Source organism: Mesoplodon bidens, assembly GCF_964165515.1.
Source record: "Mesoplodon bidens genome assembly, chromosome: 7".
NCBI lineage: Eukaryota > Metazoa > Chordata > Mammalia > Artiodactyla > Ziphiidae > Mesoplodon > Mesoplodon bidens.
Window position 1 is genome coordinate 32,336,983 of NC_138164.1, and position 22,072 is coordinate 32,359,054.

General features: G+C 37.7%; 1 protein-coding gene across 3 annotated transcripts in view; it reads right to left on the reverse strand.

Moving 5' to 3' along the window:
• CNTN5 (contactin 5) overlaps nucleotides 1–22,072 on the reverse strand; it is a gene marked incomplete at both ends in the record, with an annotated part of 849,213 nt that overhangs the window by 101,696 nt on the left and 725,445 nt on the right. For all 3 annotated transcript variants that reach the window (XM_081239350.1, XM_081239349.1, XM_081239348.1), the window contains one exon: nucleotides 16,754–16,912. In XM_081239350.1, the coding sequence (XP_081095476.1) occupies nucleotides 16,754–16,912 (159 nt within the window). The remainder of the gene's footprint in view (nucleotides 1–16,753; nucleotides 16,913–22,072) is intronic.

The window sequence follows — 22,072 nt, forward strand, 5'->3', positions numbered from 1 at the left end:
TAAACCTGTTTAGTTGATAAATTTAACTACCAATAGTCAGTGGAAACTATCCACCAAGAGGAGATATATCTACTGATTGAAGAATAGGTAAGAAACATATTTGAATTAAGTAAATAAAGGTCAATCAATTATGTGATTATAGGTGATTTGGTATTCTTAATCAGACATAGTCAAAAAAACTAGGTCAGCTAAAACTGCTCAGGAATACAAAGAGGAGGCTTCCGGGTAAGATGGCGGAAGAGTAAGACGCGGAGATCACCTTCCTCCCCACGGATACACCAGAAATACAGCTACACGTGGAACGACTCCTACAGAACAACTACTGAATGCTGGTAGAAGACCCCAGCCCTCCCAAAAGGCAAGAAACTCCCCACATACCTGGGTAGGGCAAATCGGAGAGATTCCCGCACAGAGGATCGGTACCGAGCGGCACTCAACAGCCCGAGAGGCTTGTCTGCTCGCCCGTCGGGGCAGGCGGCGCTGGAAGCTGAGGCTCGGGCTTCGGTCAGAGCGCAGGGAGAGGACTGGGGCTGGCGGTGAGAACTCAGCCTGAAGGGGGCTAATGTACCACAGCTAGCCAGGAAGGAGTCCGGAAAAAATCTGGAGCTGCCGAAGAGGCAAGAGACTTTTTCTTCCCTCTTGGTTTCCTGGTGCGCGAGGAGAGGGGATTAAGAGCGCTGCTTAAAGGGGCTCCACAGACGGGCGTGAGTCGCGGCAAAAGTGTGGAGCCCAGTGACGGGCGAGGGACGCTGGGGCTGCTGCTGCCGGTGCCAAGAAGCATGCGTGCGAGCGCAGGTCACTGTCCACACCGCCCTTCCGGGAGCCTGTGCAGCCCGCCACTGCCGGGGTCCCGGGATCCAGGGGCAGCTTCCCTGGGAGAACGCACGGCGCGCCTCGGGCTGGTGCAACGTCATGCCGGCCTCTGCCGCTGCAGGCTCACCCCGCACTCCGTGCCCCTCCCTCCCACCCGGCCTGAGTGAGCCAGAGTCCCCGAAGAGGCTGCTCATTTAACCCTGTCCTGTCTGAGCGAAGAACAGACGCCCTCCGGCGACCTACACGCAGAGGCGGGGCCAAATCCAAAGCTGAGACCCAGGAGTTGTGAGAACAAAGAAGAGAAAGGGAAACCTCTCCCAGCAGCCTCAGAAGCAGCGGATTAAAGCTCCACAATCAACTTGATGTACCCTGCATCTGTGGAATACATGAATAGACAACAAATCATCCCAAATTGAGGAGCCAGGAGTCAGTGCTGTGCCTCTGAGGTGGGAGAGCCAACTTCACAGGACACTGGTCCACAAGAGACCTCCCAGCTCCACATAATATCAAACGGCGAAAATGTTCCAGAGATCTCCATCTCAACACAAGCACCCAGCTTCACTCAATGACCAGCAAGCTACAGTGCGGGACACACTATGCCAAACAACTAGCAAGACAGTAACACAACGCCACCCATTAGCAGATAAGTGGCCTAAAATCATGAAAAGTCCGCAGACACCCCAAAACACACCACCAGACGTGGACCTGCCCACCAGAAAGACAAGAACCAGCCTCATCCACCAGAACACAGGCACTAGTCCCCTCCACCAGGAAGCCTACACAACCCACTAAACCAACCTTAGCAACTAGGGACAGACACCAAAAACAACTGGAACTACGAACCTGCAGCCTGCAAAAAGGAGACCCCAAACACAGTAACATAAGCAAAATGAGGAGACAAAAACACACAGCAGGAGTAGGAGCAAGATAAAAACCCACCAGACCTAACAAATGAAGACGTAATAGGCAGTCTACCTGAAAAAGAATTCAGAATAATGATGGTAAAGATGATCCAAGATTCTATTTCCCAGATCCAAAATCTTGGAAATAGAATAGACAAAATGCAAGAAACAGTTAACAAGGACCTAGAAGAACTAAAGATGAATCAAGCATCAATTAAAAACACAATAAATGAAATAAAAAATACTCTAGATGGGATCAATAGCAGAATAACTGAGGCAGAAGAACAGATAAGTGAGGTGGAAGATAAAATAGTGGAAAAAACTGCTGCAGAGCAAAATAAAGAAAAAAGAATGAAAAGAACAGAGGACAGTCTCAGAGACCTCGGGGACAACATTAAATACACCAACATTTGAATTATAGGGGTTCCATAGAAGAAGAGAAAAAGAAAGGGACTGAGAAAATATTTGAAGATATTATAGTTGATAACTTCCCTAATATGGGAATGGAAATAGCTCTTCAAGTCCAGGAGACACAGAGAGTCCCATACGGAATAAATCCAAGGAGAAATACGCCAAGACACATATTAATCAAACTGTCAAAAATTAAACACAAAAAATCATATTAAGAGCAGCAAGGCAAAAACAACAAATAACACACAAGGGAATCCCCATCAGGATAACAGCTTATCTCTCAGCAGAAACTCTACAAGCCAGAAGGGAGTGGCAGGACATAATTAAAATGATGAAGGAGAAAAACCTGTAACCAAGATTACTCTACCCAGCAAGGATCTCATTCAGACTTGATGGAGAAATTAAAACGTTTACAGACAAGCAAAAGCTGAGAGAGTTCAGCAACACCAAAACAGCTTTACAACAAATGCTAAAGGAACTTCTCTAGGCAAGAAACACGACAATTAAAAGACCTACAATAACGAACCCAAAACAATTAAGAAAATGGGAATAGGAACATACATATCGATAATTACCTTAAATGTAACTGGACTAAATACTCCCACGAAAAGACACAGATTGGGTGAATGGATACAAAAACAAGACCCAAACATATGCTGTCTACAAGAGACCCACTTCAGACCTAGAGACACATACAGACTGAAAGTAAGGGGATGGAAAAAGATATTCCATGCAAATGGAAACCAAAAGAAAGCTGGAGTAGCAATTCTTATATCAGGCAAAATAGACTTTAAAATAAAGACTACTAGAAGAGACAAAGAAGGAGACTACATAATGATCAAGGATCGATCCAAGAAGAAGATATAACAATTGTAAATATTTATTCACCCAACATAGGAGCACCTCAATACATAAGGCAAATACTAACAGCCAGAAAAGGAGAAATCGACAGTAACACAATCATAGTAGGGGACTTTATCACCCCTTTTTCACCAATGGACAGATCTTCCAAAATGAAAATAAATAAGGAAACACAAGCTTTAAATGATACATTAAACAAGATGGACTTAATTGATATTTATAGGACATTCCATCCAAAAACAACAGAATACACATTTTTCTCAAGTGCTCATGGAACATTCTCCAGGATAGATCATATCTTGGGTCACATATCAAGCCTTGGTAAATTTCAGAAAATTGAAATTGTATCAAGTATCTTTTCTGACCACAGTGCTATGAGACTAGATATCAATTATAGGAAAAGAGCTTTAAAAATACAAACACATGGAGGCTAAACAATACACTACTTAATAACGAAGTGATCACTGAAGAAATCAAAGAGGAAATTAAGAAATACCTAGAAACAAATGACAATGGAGACACGACGACCCAAAACCTATGGGATGCAGCAAAAGCAGTTCTAAGAGGGAAGTTTATAGCAATACAATCCCACCTTAAGAAACAGGAAACATCTCGAATAAACAACCTAACCTTGCACCTAAAGCAATTAGAGAAAGAAGAACAAAAACATCCCAAAGTTAGCAGAAGGAAAGAAATCATAAAAATCAGATCAGAAATAAATGAAAAAGAAATGAAGGAAACGATAGCAAAGATCAATAAAACTAAAAGCTGGTTCTTTGAGAAGATAAACAAAATTGACAAACCATTAGCCAGACTCATCAAGAAAAAAGGGGAGAAGACTCAAATCAATAGAATTAGAAATGAAAAAGGAGAAGTAACAACTGACACTGCAGAAATACAAAAGATCATGAGAGATTACTACAAGCAACTCTATGCCAATAAAATGGACAACCTGGAAGAAATGGACAAATTCTTAGAAATGCAAAACCTGCCAAGACTGAATCAGGAAGAAATAGAAAATATGAGCAGACCAATCACAAGGACTGAAATTGAAACTGTGATAAAAAATCTTTCAACAAACAAAAGCCCAGGACCAGATGGCTTCACAAGCGAATTCTATCAAGCATTTAGAGAAGAGCTAACACCTATCCTCAAACTCTTCCAAAATATAGTAGAGGGAGGAACACTCCTAAACTCATTCTACAAGGCCACCATCACCTTGATACCAAAACCAGACAAGGATGTCACAAAGAAAGAAAACTACAGGCCAATATCACTGATGAACATAGATGCAAAAATCCTCAACAAAATACTAGCAAACAGAATCCAACAGCACATTAAAAGGATCATGCACCATGGTCAAGTGGGGTTTATTCCAGGAATGCAAGGATTCATCATTATATGCAAATCAATCAGTGTGATACACCATATTAACAAATTGAAGGAGAAAAACCATATGACCATCTCAATACATGCAGAGAAAGCTTTCAACAAAATTCAACACCTATTTATGATAAAAACCCTGCAGAAAGTAGGCATAGAAGGAACTTTCCTTAACATAATAAAGGCCATATATGACAAACACACAGCCAGCATCGTCCTCAATGGTGAAAAACTGAAACCATTTCCACTAAGATCAGGAACAAGACAAGGTTGCCCACTCTCACCACTCTTATTCAACATAGTTTTGGAAGTTCTAGCCACAGCAATCAGAGAAGAAAAGGAAATAAAAGGAATCCAAATTGGAAAAGAAGAAGTAAAGCTGTCACTGTTTGCAGATGACATGATACTATACATAGAGAATCCTAAAGATGCTACCAGAAAACTACTAGAGCTAATCAATGAATTTGGTAAAGTTGCAGGATACAAAATTAATGCACAGAAATCTCTGGCATTCCTATATACTAATGATGAAAAATCTGAAAGTGAAATCAAGGAAACACTCCCATTTACCATTGCAACAAAAAGAATAAGATATCTAGGAATAAACCTACCTAAGGAGACAAAAGACCTGCATGCAGAAAATTATAAGACACTGATGAAAGAAATTAAAGATGATACAAATAGATGGAGAGATGTACCATGTTCTTGGATTGGAAGAATCAACATTTTGAAAATGACTCTACTACCCAAAGCAATCTACAGGTTCAATGCAATCCCTATCAAACTACCACTGGCATTTTTCACAGAACTAGAGCAAGAAAATTCACAATTTGTATGGAAACACAAAAGACCCCGAATAGCCAAAGCAATCTTGAGAATGAAAAATGGAGCTGGAGGAATCAGGCTCCCTGACTTCAGACTATACTACAAAGCTACAGTAATCAAGACAGTATGGTACTGGCACAAAAACAGAAAGATAGATCAATGGAACAGGATAGAAAGCTCAGAGATAAACCCACGGACATATGGTCACCTTTTCTTTAATAAAGGAGACAGGAATGTACAGTGGAGAAAGGACAGTCTCTTCAATAAGTGGTGCTGGGAAAACAGGATAGGGACATGTAAAAGTATGAGATTAGATCATTCCCTAACACCATACACAAAAATAAGCTCAAAATGGATTAAAAACCTAAATGTAAGGCCAGACACTATCAAACTCTTAGAGGAAAACATAGGCAGAACACTCTATGACATAAATCACAGCAAGATCCTTTTTGACCCACCTCCTAGAGAAATGGAAATAAAGACAAAAATAAACACATGGGACCTAATGAAACTTAAAAGCTTTTGCACAGCAAAGGAAACCATAAACAAGATCAAAAGACAACCTTCAGAATGGGAGAAAATATTTGCAAATGAAGCAACTGACAAAGGATTAATCTGCAAAATTTATAAGCAGCTCATGCAGCTCAATAACAAAAAAACAAACAACCCAATCCAAAAATGGGCAGAAGACCTAAATAGACATTTCTCCACAGAAGATATACAGACTGCCAACAAACACATGAAAGGATGCTCAACATCTTTACTCATTAGAGAAATGCAAATCAAAACTACAATGAGATATCATCTCACACCAGTCAGAATGGCCATCATCAAAAAATCTAGAAACAATAAATGCTGGAGAGGGTGTGGAAAAAAGGGAACACTCTTGCACTGCTGGTGGGAATGTGAATTGGTACAGCCACTATGGAGAACAGTATGGAGGTTCCTTAAAATACTACAAATAGAACTACCATATGACCCAGCAATCCCACTACTGGGCATATACCCTGAGAAAACCATAATTCAAAAAGAGACATGTACCAAAATGTTCATAGCAGCCCTATTTACAATAGCCCAGAGATGGAAACAACCTAAGTGTCCATCATCGGATGAATGGATAAAGAAGATGTGGCACATATATACAATGGAATATTACTTAGCCATAAAAAGAAACGAAATTGAGCTATTTGTAATGAAGTGGATGGACCTAGAGCCTGTCATACAGAGTGAAGTAAGTCAGAAAGAGAAAGACAAATACTGTATGCTGACACATATATATGGAATTTAAGAAAAAAAATGTCATGAAGAACATAGGGGTAAGACAGGAATAAAGACACAGACCTACTAGAGAATGGACTTGAGGATATGGGGAGGGGGAAGGGTAAGCTGTGACAAAGTGAAAGAGCGGCATGGACATATATACACTACCAAACGTAAGGTAGATAGCTAGTGGGAAGCAGCCGCAGAGCACAGGGAGATCAGCTTGGTGCTTTGTGACCGCCTGGAGGGGTGGGATAGGGAGGGTGGGAGGGAGACGCAAAAGGGAGGGGATATGGGAACATATGTATATGTATAACTGATTAAATTTGTTATAAAGCAAAAAAAAAAATAAAAAATAAAGATTCAAGAAAAAATAATACAAAGAGGAAAGTCAGGTGTTCAAATCAAAAACAATTAGTTGAATAAAAAAAGGGGTTTGCAAGTGAAATAATCTATTTCTTATGATTGTTTTCATACCTTCCAAATGAATAAACAGTCCCATTCACAGTCACCTGTTTTAAGTCTTATTTTGGCGTGGGCGGCATTGATAAGTTAACTGCAGATGTCCTCGGCTAGAAGGCCCATGTGCAATTCATTATTTCATTTGTCAAAAATGAGGAACTCATTATTTTTTGTATTCATGTTGGCATATAATGGAATTTTAAGAGCTTTTTAAGTGCTAGCTTATGTGTTGCATTAACTTCATCAGAGAGTTCAAACTGCAGAACTAATTTTTTTTCTAGCATATGTTTCTGCATTAGAGCATATCTCTACTGAAATTGAGTTAGGTGAGATAGTAACTATGAAAACAAAAGACCTGCTGCCCAGTGGAGATGATTTGTATCCAGAAGGACTTCTTTCCCTATCACAGGCATGAAAAAAGTTATGGTCAGTTTGAGCTAGGGGCAAAACCCAGGAAACATTTGAAACATCTCCTTTAGAGCATACAAAAAGTGAGGACTGCTCTTTGGCTTGCCTGGAGAATGGCAATGCCTCTACCAGTACCTTCAAGAGATGCTGAGTTTTAGAGAAAGGTGTGATTACCTTAGGTAAGGAGACTCCTTGCTAGAGAACTATTACTCAAGGGCAAATAAAATTGATCATTTATAGAAATATATTTCTGAAAAACATATATTTACTTATAAATACAGTGCAACCATAGATTTTTTTATAAGTACTTGCTGATCTGAATTTAAAAAGAACTATCTACTCAAAAATATTTACAACATTCAAATTATATTCGAAAAATAAGAATGCAACCTTATATCATGGACTTCTAAATAAATAAACAAACACCTAAAATAACAGTTAATCCAAACAATTAAGCCCTCTATACATACAACACACACACACACACACACACACACACTTACACACACACAAAAACCCCTCACTTTTGTTTTTCCCTAGCTTATGCCAAAATATTTTACTTTATATATGTATATATACATATATATGTACAAGATATATATATATATATATATATATATATATATATACACATATCTATATATCTATCTATCATTATCTCTTAATCTATCAAACAACAAAAAGTAGAAACAGGTGAATCAAGGTATGTAAGAAATCAAGAAATAAGAGTAACTAGGAAACTATGGAAGATTATATGTCCTGTATTGCCATACCATGTATTAAGGTAAGAAACACAAGATCATGGGTATGGATGAGCAAGGAAACATATATATGTATTGCAATGTACTTACAAGTGAAACTTCCCAAGAAGTAAGTATTGTAGGCAATGTGGCAAGAGTGGGTAGGGAGCATAGCTACAAGAAGGAGAATGAGTTTCCTGAGTGCACAACATGAGATCTGAAGGTGAATCCATTTCCTGGCAGCATAGCAAAAGGTTTGGGCTGACACACTAAGGATGATGTGGAAGCATCTTATAAATGGAGGTTATAAGAATTCTTGTATAAACATGTTCATGTGCTCTGAATTTGTGTCTTTTCCAGAATTATCTACTGAACATAGACATTCTCCCAATTTCTTGACTCTGCATATTATCACAGGGTAAAAATGGAACCAGGAATGTGTCTAATACCCACAATTACATATATTACAAGATAAATATATACACATGTATAGTACACTATAAAGATAATCATACTAAATTCTATGAATTAATATAGGAACCTAATATCAAGAAAAACCTGAATTGTGGGACTTCCCTGGTGGCACAGTGGTTAAGAATACACCTGCCAGAAGACCTCAGACTTCCCAAAAGAGTGTGCAAGGAGAGGGCATATGGAACACCACCTAACTGAGCTCCAGAGGCGGGCATGAGGCACTGCTATCAGTGAGGACACCAGAAATGGGCATGAAATGCTAAAGCTTCTGCTACAGCCAACAAGAAGCCTGTGTGCAAGAACAGGTCACTATCGAACCTCTCCTCTCAGAAGCCTGTGCAGCCTGCCACTGCCAGGGTCCCATGATCCAGGGACAACGTCCCCAGGAGAACACATGGCATGCCTCAGGCTGTTGCAACGTCATGCCAGCCTCTGCTGCCACAGACTCACCCTCCATTCTGTACCACACCCTCCCCCTGGCCTGAGTGAGCTAGAGCCCCCTAATTAACTGCTAATTTAACCCCATCCTTTCTGAGTGAAGAAGAGATGCCCTCAGGTGACCTACATGCAGAAGTGGGCCCAAATCCAAAGCTGAACCCCAAGAGCTGTGCGAACAAAGAAGAGAAAGGGAAATTTCTCCCAACAACCTCAAGAGTGGCAGATTAAATCTCCACAATCAACTTGATGTACCCTGAATCTCTGGAATACATGAATAGACAATGAATCATCCCAAAACTGAGGCGGTGGACTTTGGCAGCAACTTAGACTTGGGGTTTGCTTTCTTAATCCAATTTGTTTCTGGTTTTATGTTTATCTTCATTTCATATTTAGAGTTTATTATCATTGGTAGATTTTTTTATTGATTAGGTTGCTCTCCCTTTTTTTTTATAATATAAATATACATGTTTTTCCCATTTTCACTTTCTGTGAGTGTGTATGTGTATGCTTCTTTGTGTGAGTTTATCTGTATAGCATTGTTTTTACCATTTGTCCTAGGGTTCTTTCTGTCCGTTTATTTATTCTTTTTGTATTTTTTTGGTATAGTTTTTATCACTTGTTTTCAATGATGGATTTGTTTATTGGTTTGGTTGCTATATTCTTTCTTTCTTACTTTCTTTTTTATGATGTTTTATTTTTTTTTACTTTTAATGATATATTTTTTAATTTTAATAAATTTGTTTTATTTTATTATTTATTTTTCTTTTTTATTCTTGCTTTTCTTCTGAGCCATGTGGCTGACAGGGTCTTGATGCTCTGGCTGGATGTCAGGCCTGTGCCTCTGAGGTGGGAAAGCCGAGTTCAGGACATTGCTCCACCAGAGACCTCAGGGATCCATGTAATATCAAAAGGCAAAAGCTCTCCCACATATCTCCATCTCAATGCTAAGACCCAACTCCACTCAATGACCAGCAAGCTGCAGTGCTGGACACCCTATATCAGAAAACAAGGAAGACAGGAACACAACAACACCCAGTAGCAGAGAGACTGCCTAAAATCATAATAAGGTCACAGACACCCCAAAACATACCACCGACCACAGTTCTGCCCACCAGAAAGACTAGATCCAGCCCTATCTACCAGAACACAGACACTAGTCCCATACACCAGGAAGCCTACCCAACCCAATGAACCACCATTAGCCACTAGGGGCAGACCCCAAAAACAATGGGAACTGCGAACCTGGAGCCTGCAAAAAGAAGACACCAAACACAGTAAGTTAAGCAAAATGAGAAGAAAGAGAAATACACAGCAGAAGAATGAGCAAGGTAAAAACCCACCAGACCAAACAAATGAATCAGAAATAAGCAACCTACCTGAAAAAGAATTCAGTGTAACGACAGTAAAGATGCTCCAAAATCTTGGAAACAGAATGGATGAAACACAAGAAATATATAAAAAGGATCTAGAAAAACTAAAGAGAAAAGAGGCAAGGATAAAAAACACAGTAGATGAAATTAAATAATCTCTAGAAGGAATCAATAGCAGAATAAATGAGACAGAAGAACTGATAAGTGATCTGGAAGATAAAATAGTGGAAATAACTACCACAGAGCAGAATAAAGAAAAAAGAATGAAAAGAATTGATGACAGTGTCAGAGACCTTTGGGACCATATTAAACACACCAACATTCAAAGTATAGGGGTCCCAGAAGAAGAATAGATAAAGAAAGGGACTTAGAAAATATTTGAAGAGATTATAGTTGAAAACTTCCTTAATATGGGAAAGGAAACAATCAATCAAGTTCAGGAAGTGCAGAGAGTCCCATACAGGATAAATCCAAGGAGAAACACGCCAAGACACATACTAATCAAACTATCAAAAATTAAATACAAACAAAAGTTATTAAAAGCAGCAAGAGAAAAACAACAAATAACATAAAAGGAAATCCCCATAAGGTTAACAGCTGATCTTTCAGCAGAAACTCTGCAAGGCAGAACAGAGTGGCAGGACATATTTACAGTGATGAAAGGAAAAAACCTACAACCAAGATTACTCTAGTAGCAAGGATCTCATTCAGATTTCACAGAGAAATTAAAACCTTTACAGACAAGCAAAAGCTAAGAGGATTCAGCATCACCAAACCAACTTTACAACAAATGCTAAAGGAACTTCTCTAGGCAGGAAACACAAGAGGAAGAAAAGACCTACAATAACAAACACAAATCAATTAAGAAAATGGTAATAGGAACTACATATCAATAACTACCTTAAAGGTAAATGGAATAAATGATCCAACTAAAAGATATAGAGTGCCTGAATTATTACAAACACAAGACCCATATATATGCTGTCTACAAGAAACCTACTTCAGACCTAGGGACACATACAGACTGAAATTGAAGGGATGGCAAAAGACATTCCATGCAAATGGAAATCAAATGAAAGCTGGAGTAGCAATTCTCATATCAGACAAAATATATTTTAAAATAAAGACTATTACAAGGGACAAAGAAGGACACTAAATAATGATCAAGGGATCAATCCAAGAAGATATGAGAATTGTAAATATTTATGCACCCAACACAGGAGCACCTCAATACATATGGCAAATGCTAACAGCCATAAAAGGGGAAATCGATAGTAACACAATAATACTAGGGAACATTAATACCCCACTTCCATCAATGGACAGATAATCCAAAATGAAAATAAATAAGGAAACACAAACTTTAAATGATACATTAAACAAGATGGACTTAATTGATATTTATAGGATATTGCATACAAAAAGAGCAGATTATACTTTCATCTCAAGCACTCATGGAATATTCTCCAGGATAGCTCATATCTTAGGTCACAAATCAAGCCTTTGGTAAATTTAAGACTATTGAAATCAAATCATTTAATGTTTCCAATCACATCACTTTGAGACTAGATATCAAATAAAGGAAACAATCTGTAAGAAATACAAACACTTGGAGGGTAAACAATACACTACTAAATAACCAAGAGATCACTGAAGAAAACAAAGAGAAAATAAAAAACATATACCTAGAAAAAAAGGACAAAGAAAACACAATGACCCAAAACCTATGGGATACAGCAAAAGCAGTTCTAAGAGAGAAGTTTATAGCAATACTATCCTAACTCAAGAAAAAACTCAAATAAACAACCTAATTTTACACCTAAAGCAACTAGAGGAAGAAGAACAAAAAACCCCCAAAGTTAGCAGAAAGAAAGAAATCATAAAGATCAGATCAGAAATAAATAAGAAAGAAATGAAGAAAACAATAGTAAACAATAAAAGTAAAAGCTGGTTCCTTGAGAAGATTAAAAAAAAATGATAAACCATTAGACCGACTCATTAAGAAAAAAAGGGACAAGATTCAAATCAAAAGAATTAGACATGAAAAAGGAGAAGTAACAACTGACACTGCAGAAATACAGAGGATCGTAAGAGATAATTACAAGCAACTATATGCCAAGAAAATGGGCAATCTGGAATAAATGGACAAATTCTTAGAAAAGCACAACCTTCTAAGACTGAACCAGGAAGAAATAGAAAATATAAACAGACCAATTACAAGCACTGAAATTGAGACTGTGATTAAAAAAACCTTCCAAAAAACAAAAGCCCAGGACCAGATGGCTTCACAGGCAAATTCTATCAAATTCTATTAGAGAATAGCTAACACCTATACTTCTCAAATTCTTCCAAAATATAGTAGAGGGTGGAACACTCTCAAACTCTTTCTACAGGGTTAACATCACCCTGATACCAAAACCTGACAAAGATGTCACAAAGAAAGAAAACTACAGGACAATATCACTGATGAACATAGATGAAAAAATCCTCAAAAAAATATTGGAAACAGAATCCAAGAGCACATTAAAAGGATCTTAGGCCATGATGAAATGTGATTTATCTCAGGAATGCAAGGATTCTTCAATATATGCAAATTGATCAATGTGATAAACCATATTAACAAATTGAAGGAAAAAACACATGATCATCTCAATAGATGCAGAAAAAGCTTTGGACAAAATTCAACATTGATTTATGATATAAACCCTCCAGAAAGTAGGCATAGAGGGAACTTTACTCAACATAATAAAGGCCATATATGAGAAACCCACAGCCAACATCGTTCGCAATGGTGAAAAATTGAAACCATTTCTTCTAAGATCAAGAACAAGACAAGGTTGTCCACTCTCACTACTCTTATTCAACACAGTTTTGGAAGTTTTGGCCACAACAATCAGAGAAAAAAAAAGAAAGTTAAGGAATCCAAATCAGATAAAAGAAGTAAAGCTGTCACTCTTTGCAGATGACATGATACTATACATAGAGAATCCTAAAGATGCTACTAGAAAACTACTAGAGCTAATCAATGAATTTGGTAAAGTAGCAGGATAGAAAATTAATGCACAGAAATCTCTCACATTCCTTTACACTAATGATGAGAAATCTGAAAGTGAATTTAAGGAAACACTCACATTTACCATTGCAATGACAACAATAAAATACCTAGGAATAAACCTACCTAAGGAGAAAAAAGACCTGTACGCAGAAAACTATAAGACACTGATGAAAGAAATTAAAGATGATACAAAAAGATGGAGAGATATACCATGTTCTTGGATTGGAAGATTCAATATGGTGAAAATGGCTTTACTACCCAAAGCAAATTACAGATTCAATGCAATCCCTATCAAACTACCACTGACATTTTTCACAGAACTAGAACAAAAAATATCACAATTTGTATGGAAACACAAAAGACCCCATATAGCCAAAACAATCTTGAGAAAGAAAAATGGAGCTGGAGGAATCAGATTCTCTGACTTTAGACTATACTACAAAGCTACAGAAATCAAGAGAGTATGGTACTGTCATAAAAACAGAAATATAGATAAATGGAACAGGATAGAAAGCCCAGAGATAAACCCACACACATATGGTCACCTTATCTTCGATAAAGAAGGCAAGAGTATATAATGGAGAAAAGACAGCCTCTTCATTAAGTGGTGCTGGGAAACCAGAAGAGTTACATGTAAAAGAAAGAAATTAGAACACTCCTTAAAACCATACACAAAAATAAGCTCAAAATGGATTAAAGACCTAAATATAAGGTCAGACACTATCAAACTCTTAGAGGAAAACATAGGCAGAACACTCTATGACATAAATCACAGCAAGATCCTTTTTGACCCACCACCTAGAGAAATGGAAATAAAAACAAAAATAAACAAATGGGACCTAATGAAACTTCAAAGCTTTTCCACAGCAAAGGAAACCATTAACAAGCCAAAAAGACAACCCTCAGAATGGGAGAAAATATTTGCAAATGAAGCCACTGACAGAGGATTAATCTTTAAAATTTACAAGCAGCTCAATATCAAAAATCTAACAATCCAATCCAAAAATGGGCAGAAGACCTAAATAGACATTTCTCCAAAGAAGATATACAGATTGCCAAGAAACAGATGAAAGGATGCTCAATATCACTATTCATTAGAGAAATGCAAATGAAAACTATAATAAGGTATCACCTCACACCAGTCAGAATGGCCATCCTCAAAAAATCTACAAACAATAAATGCTGGAAAGGGTGTGGAGAAAAGGGAACCCTCTTGCACTGTTGGTGGGAATGTAAATTGATACAGCCACTGTGGAGAACAGTATGGAGATTCCTTAAAAAACTAAAAATAGAACTACCATATGACCCAGCAATCCCACTACTGTGCATATACCCTGAGAAAGCCATAATTCAACTAGAGTCATGTACCACAATGTTCATTGCAGCTCCATTTACAACACCCAAGACATAGAAACAACCTAATTGTCCATCAACAGATGAATGGATAAAGAAGATGTGGCACATATATAACATGAAATATTACTCAGCCATAAGAAGAAACAAAATTTAGTTATTTGTAGTTAGGTGGATGGACCTAGAGACTGTCATACAGAGTGAAGTAATTCAGAAAGAGAAAAACAAATACTATATGCTAACACATATATATGCAATGAAAAAAAAAGTAATGTTTCTGAAGAGCCTAGGGGCAGGACAGGAATAAGGATGCAAACATGGAGAATGGACTTGAGGACACAGGGAGTGGGAAGGGTAAGCTGGGACGAAGTGAGATAGTGGTATGGACATGTATACACTACCAAATGTAAAATGAATAGCTAGTGGGAAGCTGTCGCCTAGCACAGGGAGATCAGCTCGGTGCTTTGTGACCACCTAGATGGGTGGGGTAGGAGGCGTGGGAAGGAGATGCAAGAGGGGGGAAATATGGGGATATATGTATGTGTATAGCTGATTCACTTTGTTATAAAGCAGAAACTAAGACACCATTGTAAAGCAAATACACTCCAATAAAGATGTTTAAAAAAAGAAAGAAAAAAAGAATCCATCTGCCAGTACAGGGGTCACAGGTTCAAGCCCTGGTCCAGGAAGGTCCCACATGCTGTGAAGCAACTAACCCCATGTGCCACAACTACTGAGCCCATGTGCCTAGAATCCATGCTCTGCAAAAAGAGAAGCCACCGTAATGAGAAGCCCATGCACCCGAACAAAGAAGAGCCCCCGCTCGCCACAACTAGAGAAAGCCTGTGAAGCAACAAAGACCGAACCCAGCCAAAGTAAAGTAAATATATAAATAAAATTAAGGGAAAAAAGAGAGAAAAACCTGAATTGTATTTTGCATTTGGATGAATACAATTTCTTTGCCCTAAATTTCAAAATTTTAACCCAAAATAATTTTCTGTTCAAAATTAATTTATTTAAGCAATGAGATGGACCACTTTACTCCTATAACATTCAGATTAATTTAGTTTTATGGTTACTGCACTCAGATATTTTACTGACTTTATATTTCACTTCTATGCAGGTAAATCAATTTTATATTTAGATAGAAAATAAAATCACAAATCCCTGCTCAGTATGGACAAATACTTCTGAAGATTACATTTTATAGATACTGTACACTTTTTCACCAATATGCTAAGTTGGTGATGACTATCAACTGAGTGTAATTTCACATATCCCTGCAGACAGCCACATTTGGAGAGGGAAGGGAAGTTTAATTATAATGTGATGAGAAAACCTTCAGGGAAGAAAATTATTTTTAAACTAATGCAACTGGAAGGCAAACATCTTAGAAGTAAGCATTAAAATGCTGTATTGTTTTAAATAATGTGATTTTATGTAAGATTTTCTTTTTATAAATAAAACAGATGTGTGACTCTAAAGGGGTAGCACAAGGAACTGGAGTAATGGAGCAGTTCTGTATCTGTCTTGGTAGGGATTTGAATAGATATAATAAAATTTCATAGAATTTTATGGAACTATACCCTAAAAATATTGCATGTAAAAAAGGGTGAAATTTGAATATGACCTGTGTTTTATAGCATTGTATCAATGTCAGTTTCCTGATTTGATCATTGTGCCATTGTTATGTAGAATATCTTCATTGGGGCAAGGTGAGGGATGGACCTACCGGGAATATTTGTATTATTTTTGCAACTTTTATGTGAGTCTAAAGTTATTTCAATAAACAAAGATAAATGATGTGGTCCTTCCTTGGGAAATGAGAAAAGAAGAAAGCAAAGTGACTTTATAAAAAAAAGGCAACAATGATTAATATTGTCATAAATAATAACATTTCCAGAATCAAAAATAATCCTACTAAGATTGTTAGGAAATATATCTCATGACATAGGAAGCTGCTCTGGTGGTGTCTGACATTGCCTTAGAGCCTCTTACCTGTTTTTACTGTTTGCCAGCCCAGGGAGAAGGGGCTGCGAGCCTGCAAGTTGTATGAGGAGATTGGGCTGTGGTTGTCAGTGGCTGGACTCCAGGAAAGTGTGGCTGTGCTCTCAGTGATTTCCTCAACGATCACTATCCCTGGTGGGCCTGGGGGACCTATAAGCAAAAGGGAATGGATAAAGTTACGGTCAAGCCATGAGAAATTTCCAGTAAGGACCCAACCAAACTAGTAAGTATCTTAATGAAATACATATTTAGTAATGAACGTTGACAGTGAAAAAGAAATGAGATGCAAGTTGGTTTCCATGATTTCTGGGGATAACTTAATTATAGTTTAGATTTTTTTTTTTCTAATACTTTGTGCTTGCCGGCAGCTACCGGTTAGCATTGCATTTTATAGAAGAGGAAAATATAATTAAAAACAAATGCACGGATTTGAATGTCAGGAGCAACTATGACTCTTGAAATCAAACACAGCTTACAGAAGTGACAACAGAGTGATAGACAATGCTATCAGGAACATAAACAATCCCATCATTACCACAAACCTACAGGTGTATGGGCCTAATTTTCATGTTCAGGAAGAGTACAGTGTACAAATAGTGTGATGTATCTATCAAGTAGCTTAAATTCAAACAGGGAGGTCTTCCCTGGTGGTGCAGTGGTTGAGAATCTGCCTGCCAATGCAGGGGACACGGTTTCGAGCTCTGGTCTGGGAAGATCCCACATGCTGCGGAGCAACTAGTCCCGTGAGCCACAACTACTGAGCCTGCGTGTCTGGAGCTTGTGCTCCGCAGCAAGAGAGGCCGCGACAGTGAGAGGCCCACACACTGCGGTGAAGAGTCACTCGTGACCCCCGCTCGCCGCAACTAGAGAAAGCCCACACACAGAAACGAAGACCCAACACAGCCAAAAATAAATAAATAAAATTTTAAAAAATCAAACAGGGAACAATGAAAGGCTCTGAAATGAGATTTCAGATCAAGAAAGAGTATATACTAGAAGTGAGACATGGAAAAATGATTAGATGAAGATAATGATGATGACTTTTTGGTGAGGGTGAGAGGATGGTGAATTAGGGAAGATTATTCCCCTTTTGATTATAAAAATATTGGTATAGAATAGTGATTATCAAGCGATGTGCACGTAGACTCCAGCTTCAAAAAACACCCAAGATCTGATATGAGGAGAAATATATCTCTGTATTACTACTTCTAAAACAGGGATTTCTAATAACATTCAAAAATATGTAGAGTGTTCATATTTTAGTGGCTAAAAACAATGTCAGTTTCCTATTAACATTTTTCTATTCCCTAATATGGACAATTCAAGCTGCAAGGATGCTTTTATTTTCAATGAAAAATATAATCCACCTTTAAATATTTTATTTTCCAAATTAGTCCTTATGTAGCAAGTTGCTCTCTGGATTTGGGGATTATGAAGTCTGAGCAGTAAGGGCTGACCTAGACTGCAAAGAGCTAAGAAATGGTGGAATTCTAAAGAGGTGGAGACAGTAAAGTCCTCTGAATACAAAATAAGGAAGGGACAATGAGATGGACAAAGTGTTTTTTAAACATCACCAAGTGAATGACAATTTTAGGAAATGAGAAATGAGTGTTTTATCAAGAGTAAGAAGAAACAGCAGTGGCTAGCAGAGACTCCAGACTTAGAAGACAAGGACTGTTGCATCAGGACGGTGACAAAAGACTAGGATTGTAAGCAAATGTGTAGAAGATAATAACCATGAGAAGTGGTATTTTTTTTCCTCTGAGAGAAATTAAGGAAGAAACAATGAATAAGAGAGAAAGCTTTTGAAATATTAAGAAGGGAAGTTGGGAGAGCTCATTGGGAAGGTTCTCCTTTTTCCACTAAAGAAGGAAAAATTATCCACAGAAAGTGAAGGTTGTTGGGTGAGATTGGGACTGGGAGCTAGAGGAGAATGGAAAATGTCTGAATAAACCCATGATAAAAGAGGAAAGACATGAAGAAGAGTGAAATATAAGTATTTTGGAATAGTCCTGGAGTTCAAGTTTGGTTCAATAACATAATTTTGAAGTGGAACTGACCAAGTCAACAAAGTTAGGTTAGAAAGCCAGGACCAGGGCCAGAAAAAGTGGTTAACTGGGTCCATTTAGACTTAGTTTATAAATTTGATATGACATCATCAAAGTTGTCAATGGTATAAACGACCATAGCCTCAAGGAGGACTAGAGAGTCAAGTGAAGCCAGAATGGTGCTGGTAGACTAGAATAAAAGAGCAGAGTCCAGAAAACCAGGTTTTTTATGAGGGGAAGATGTAAGAATAAGAAATTGTGAGAAGAAAATAGTAGAATTTGTGATTTAAGTGTAGGGAACTTTTGATGAGAATATGTGTTTATCTGGAATTAAGTGGGAAATATAATTATTAGGTCAAGGACTTATGGAAGAATATGTTTGATGTGTCACCAATATAAATTAAAGTTCAGAGTATTAAAATGGTAGCTAAGGATGAGGTGTGGAACATAAATGAGATCCAGGTACTGAAGTCTAACATCTTATTGTTATACTGCAGTGACATGGATATGGAGGAGTGAGTCTAACAATAAAAAAGATAAGAATATTAACTGTAATAATAATACCAATAGCTACCATATCCTCACTGTACTGTATTAAGTCACTGCATTAAGTATTTTGCAAACATTAACTTGTTTACCTATTTCTATGTCACTGTGAGGTGGGCATTATAATCCCTATTTCATAGAGGACATAAGGGAATCTCAAAGAGCTAGTTTGGTTGATTAATAATAAATAAGTTACATAATCAAGAACCTTACTATATGTTAGGTGGTACACTAGGCAGCGGGTATCAGAGAATCCCTTCTAGTGAGGAGAAATTATTCCCCCAAGTAGCTCTGCTAATGAATGGCACAGCAGAGATCTGAATTCAGATCTGATTGTAAAGCCTGATTTGTTCGAGAAAGCAAGGATTACAGAGATCCTTCTTCCTTTCCCTGTTAATCTATGGAGTACTTTCAGTTGAAGGAGTGAAAGAAAGAGAAAAAATGTGTTGGGGAATGGCACATTTAAATTATGTAGTAGAGATAGACATAACATTGAAGAAACTGTTTAGGACTTTGCGGCAGACTGTGTATGAGATAGCCACCAACATTTTATTTCCTCCTTGTACGTGCAGGTCATTCCCTTTTTGAAAGCTAAAGCCTATTCTTTCAATCCCGTTGAATTTGGGTTGGCCTGTGACTACAGGCATACTTCGGTGATACTGTGGATTTCTTTCTAGACGACCATAATAAAGCTAATATTGCAATAAAGCAAGTCACACAATTTTTTTGATTTCCAAGTGCATATAAAATTATGTTTACATCACACTATAGTCTATCAAGTGTGCAATAACATTATTTCTTAAAAAAACAATGCACATACCTTAATTAAAAATACTTTATTGCTAAAAACTGCTAACCATTATCTGAGCCTTCAGTAGGTCATAATCTTTTAGCTAGTGGAGGGTCCTGCCTCAAAGTTGACAGCTGCTGACTGATTGAGGTGGTGGTTGCTAAAGGGTGGGGTGGCTGTGGCAGTTTCTTAAATTAAGTCAACAATGAAATTTGTCACATAGATTGAATCTTCCTTTCATGAATGAGTTCTCTGCAACATACTATGATGCTAGATAGCATTTTACCCACAGTAGAATTTCTTTCAAAATTGGAGTCTGTCCTCCCAAACGATTTTCACAATTGTTTCAACAATTTCCATAGAACCTTTGCCAAGGTAGTTTCCATCTCAAGAAACCATTTTCTTAACACATCTGTAAGACGCAACTCTTCATTTGTTAAAGTTGTATCATGAGAATGCAGGAATTCAGTCACAGCTACAATCTACACTTCTAGCTTTAGTACTCTTGCTATTTCCACTACATCTTCCTCTACTGAAGTCTTGAATCCCTCAGTCATCTATAAAAGTTGGAATCAACTCCCTCCGAATTTCTGTTAATGTTGATATTTTGACTTCTTCCAATGAATCACAAATGTGCTTAATGGCATTAGGATAGTGAATCCTTTCCTGAAGGTTTTCAGATTATTTTACTCAGATCCATCAGAGGAATCATTGTCTATAGCAGTTGTAGCCTTATGAAATGTATTTCTGAAATAAAAAGCCTTGAAAGTCAAAATTACTCCTTGATCCATGGGCTGCAGAATGGATATTGTGTTAGCAGGCATGAAAACAACATAAATCTTGTTGTACATCTCCATCAGAGCTCTTGGGTCGCCAGATGCATTATCATTGAGCTGTAATATTTTGAAAGAAATCTTTTTTTTTTTTTTTCTGAGCAGTAGGTCTCAACAGTGAGCTTCAAATATTGAGTAAACCACGTTGTAAACATATATACTGTCATCCATGCTTTGTTGTTCCATTTATAAAGCACAAGCAGAGTATATTTAGGCCCTAGGATTTTCAGAATGGTAAATGAGCATTGGTTTCCACTGAGCGTCACCAGCTGCATTAGCCACTAACAAGAGAGTCAACCTGTCTGTTGAAGCTTTGAATTCATGCATTGACGTCTTCTCTCTAGCTGTGAAAGTCCTAGATGACATCTTCTTCCAATAGAAGGATGTTTCATGTACATTGAAAATAAGTTATCCAGTGGACCCATTTTTATTAATTATCCTAGCTAGATCTTCTGGATAACTGGCTGCAGCTCCTACATCAGCACTTGCTACTTCAGCTTGTACTTTTATATTATGGAGATGGCTTCTTTCCTTAAACCTCAGGAACCAACTTCTGCTAGTTTCAAAATTTTCTTTTGAAGCTCTCTCACCTCAGTCTTCATAAAATTGAAGAGAGTTAGGGCTTTGCTCTGGATTAGGCTTTGGCTTCAGGGAATGTTGTGGCTGGTTTGACCTTCTGTCCAGACCTAAAACTTCCTTCATATCAGCAATAAGCCTGTTTTGCTCTCTTATCATCTGTGTATTCACTGGAGTAGCACTTTTAATTTCCTTCAAAAACTTTTCCTTTGCATTAAAAACTTGGCTAAGTGATACAAGAGGCATAGCTTTCAGCTTATCTCAACTTTAAACATGCTTTCCTCTCTAAACTTAATCATTTCTAGCTTTTGATTTAAAGTGAGAGACCTGCGACCCATTCTTTAACTTGAACACTTAGAGGCCATTGTAGGGTTATTAACTGGTCCAATATCAATATTGTTGTGTCTCAGAGAATAGGAAGGCCCAAGGAGAGGGAGAGATATAGGGGGACAGATGGTCAGTGGATAAATAAGAACACATACAGGGGCTTCCCTGGTGGTGCAGTGGTTAAGAATCC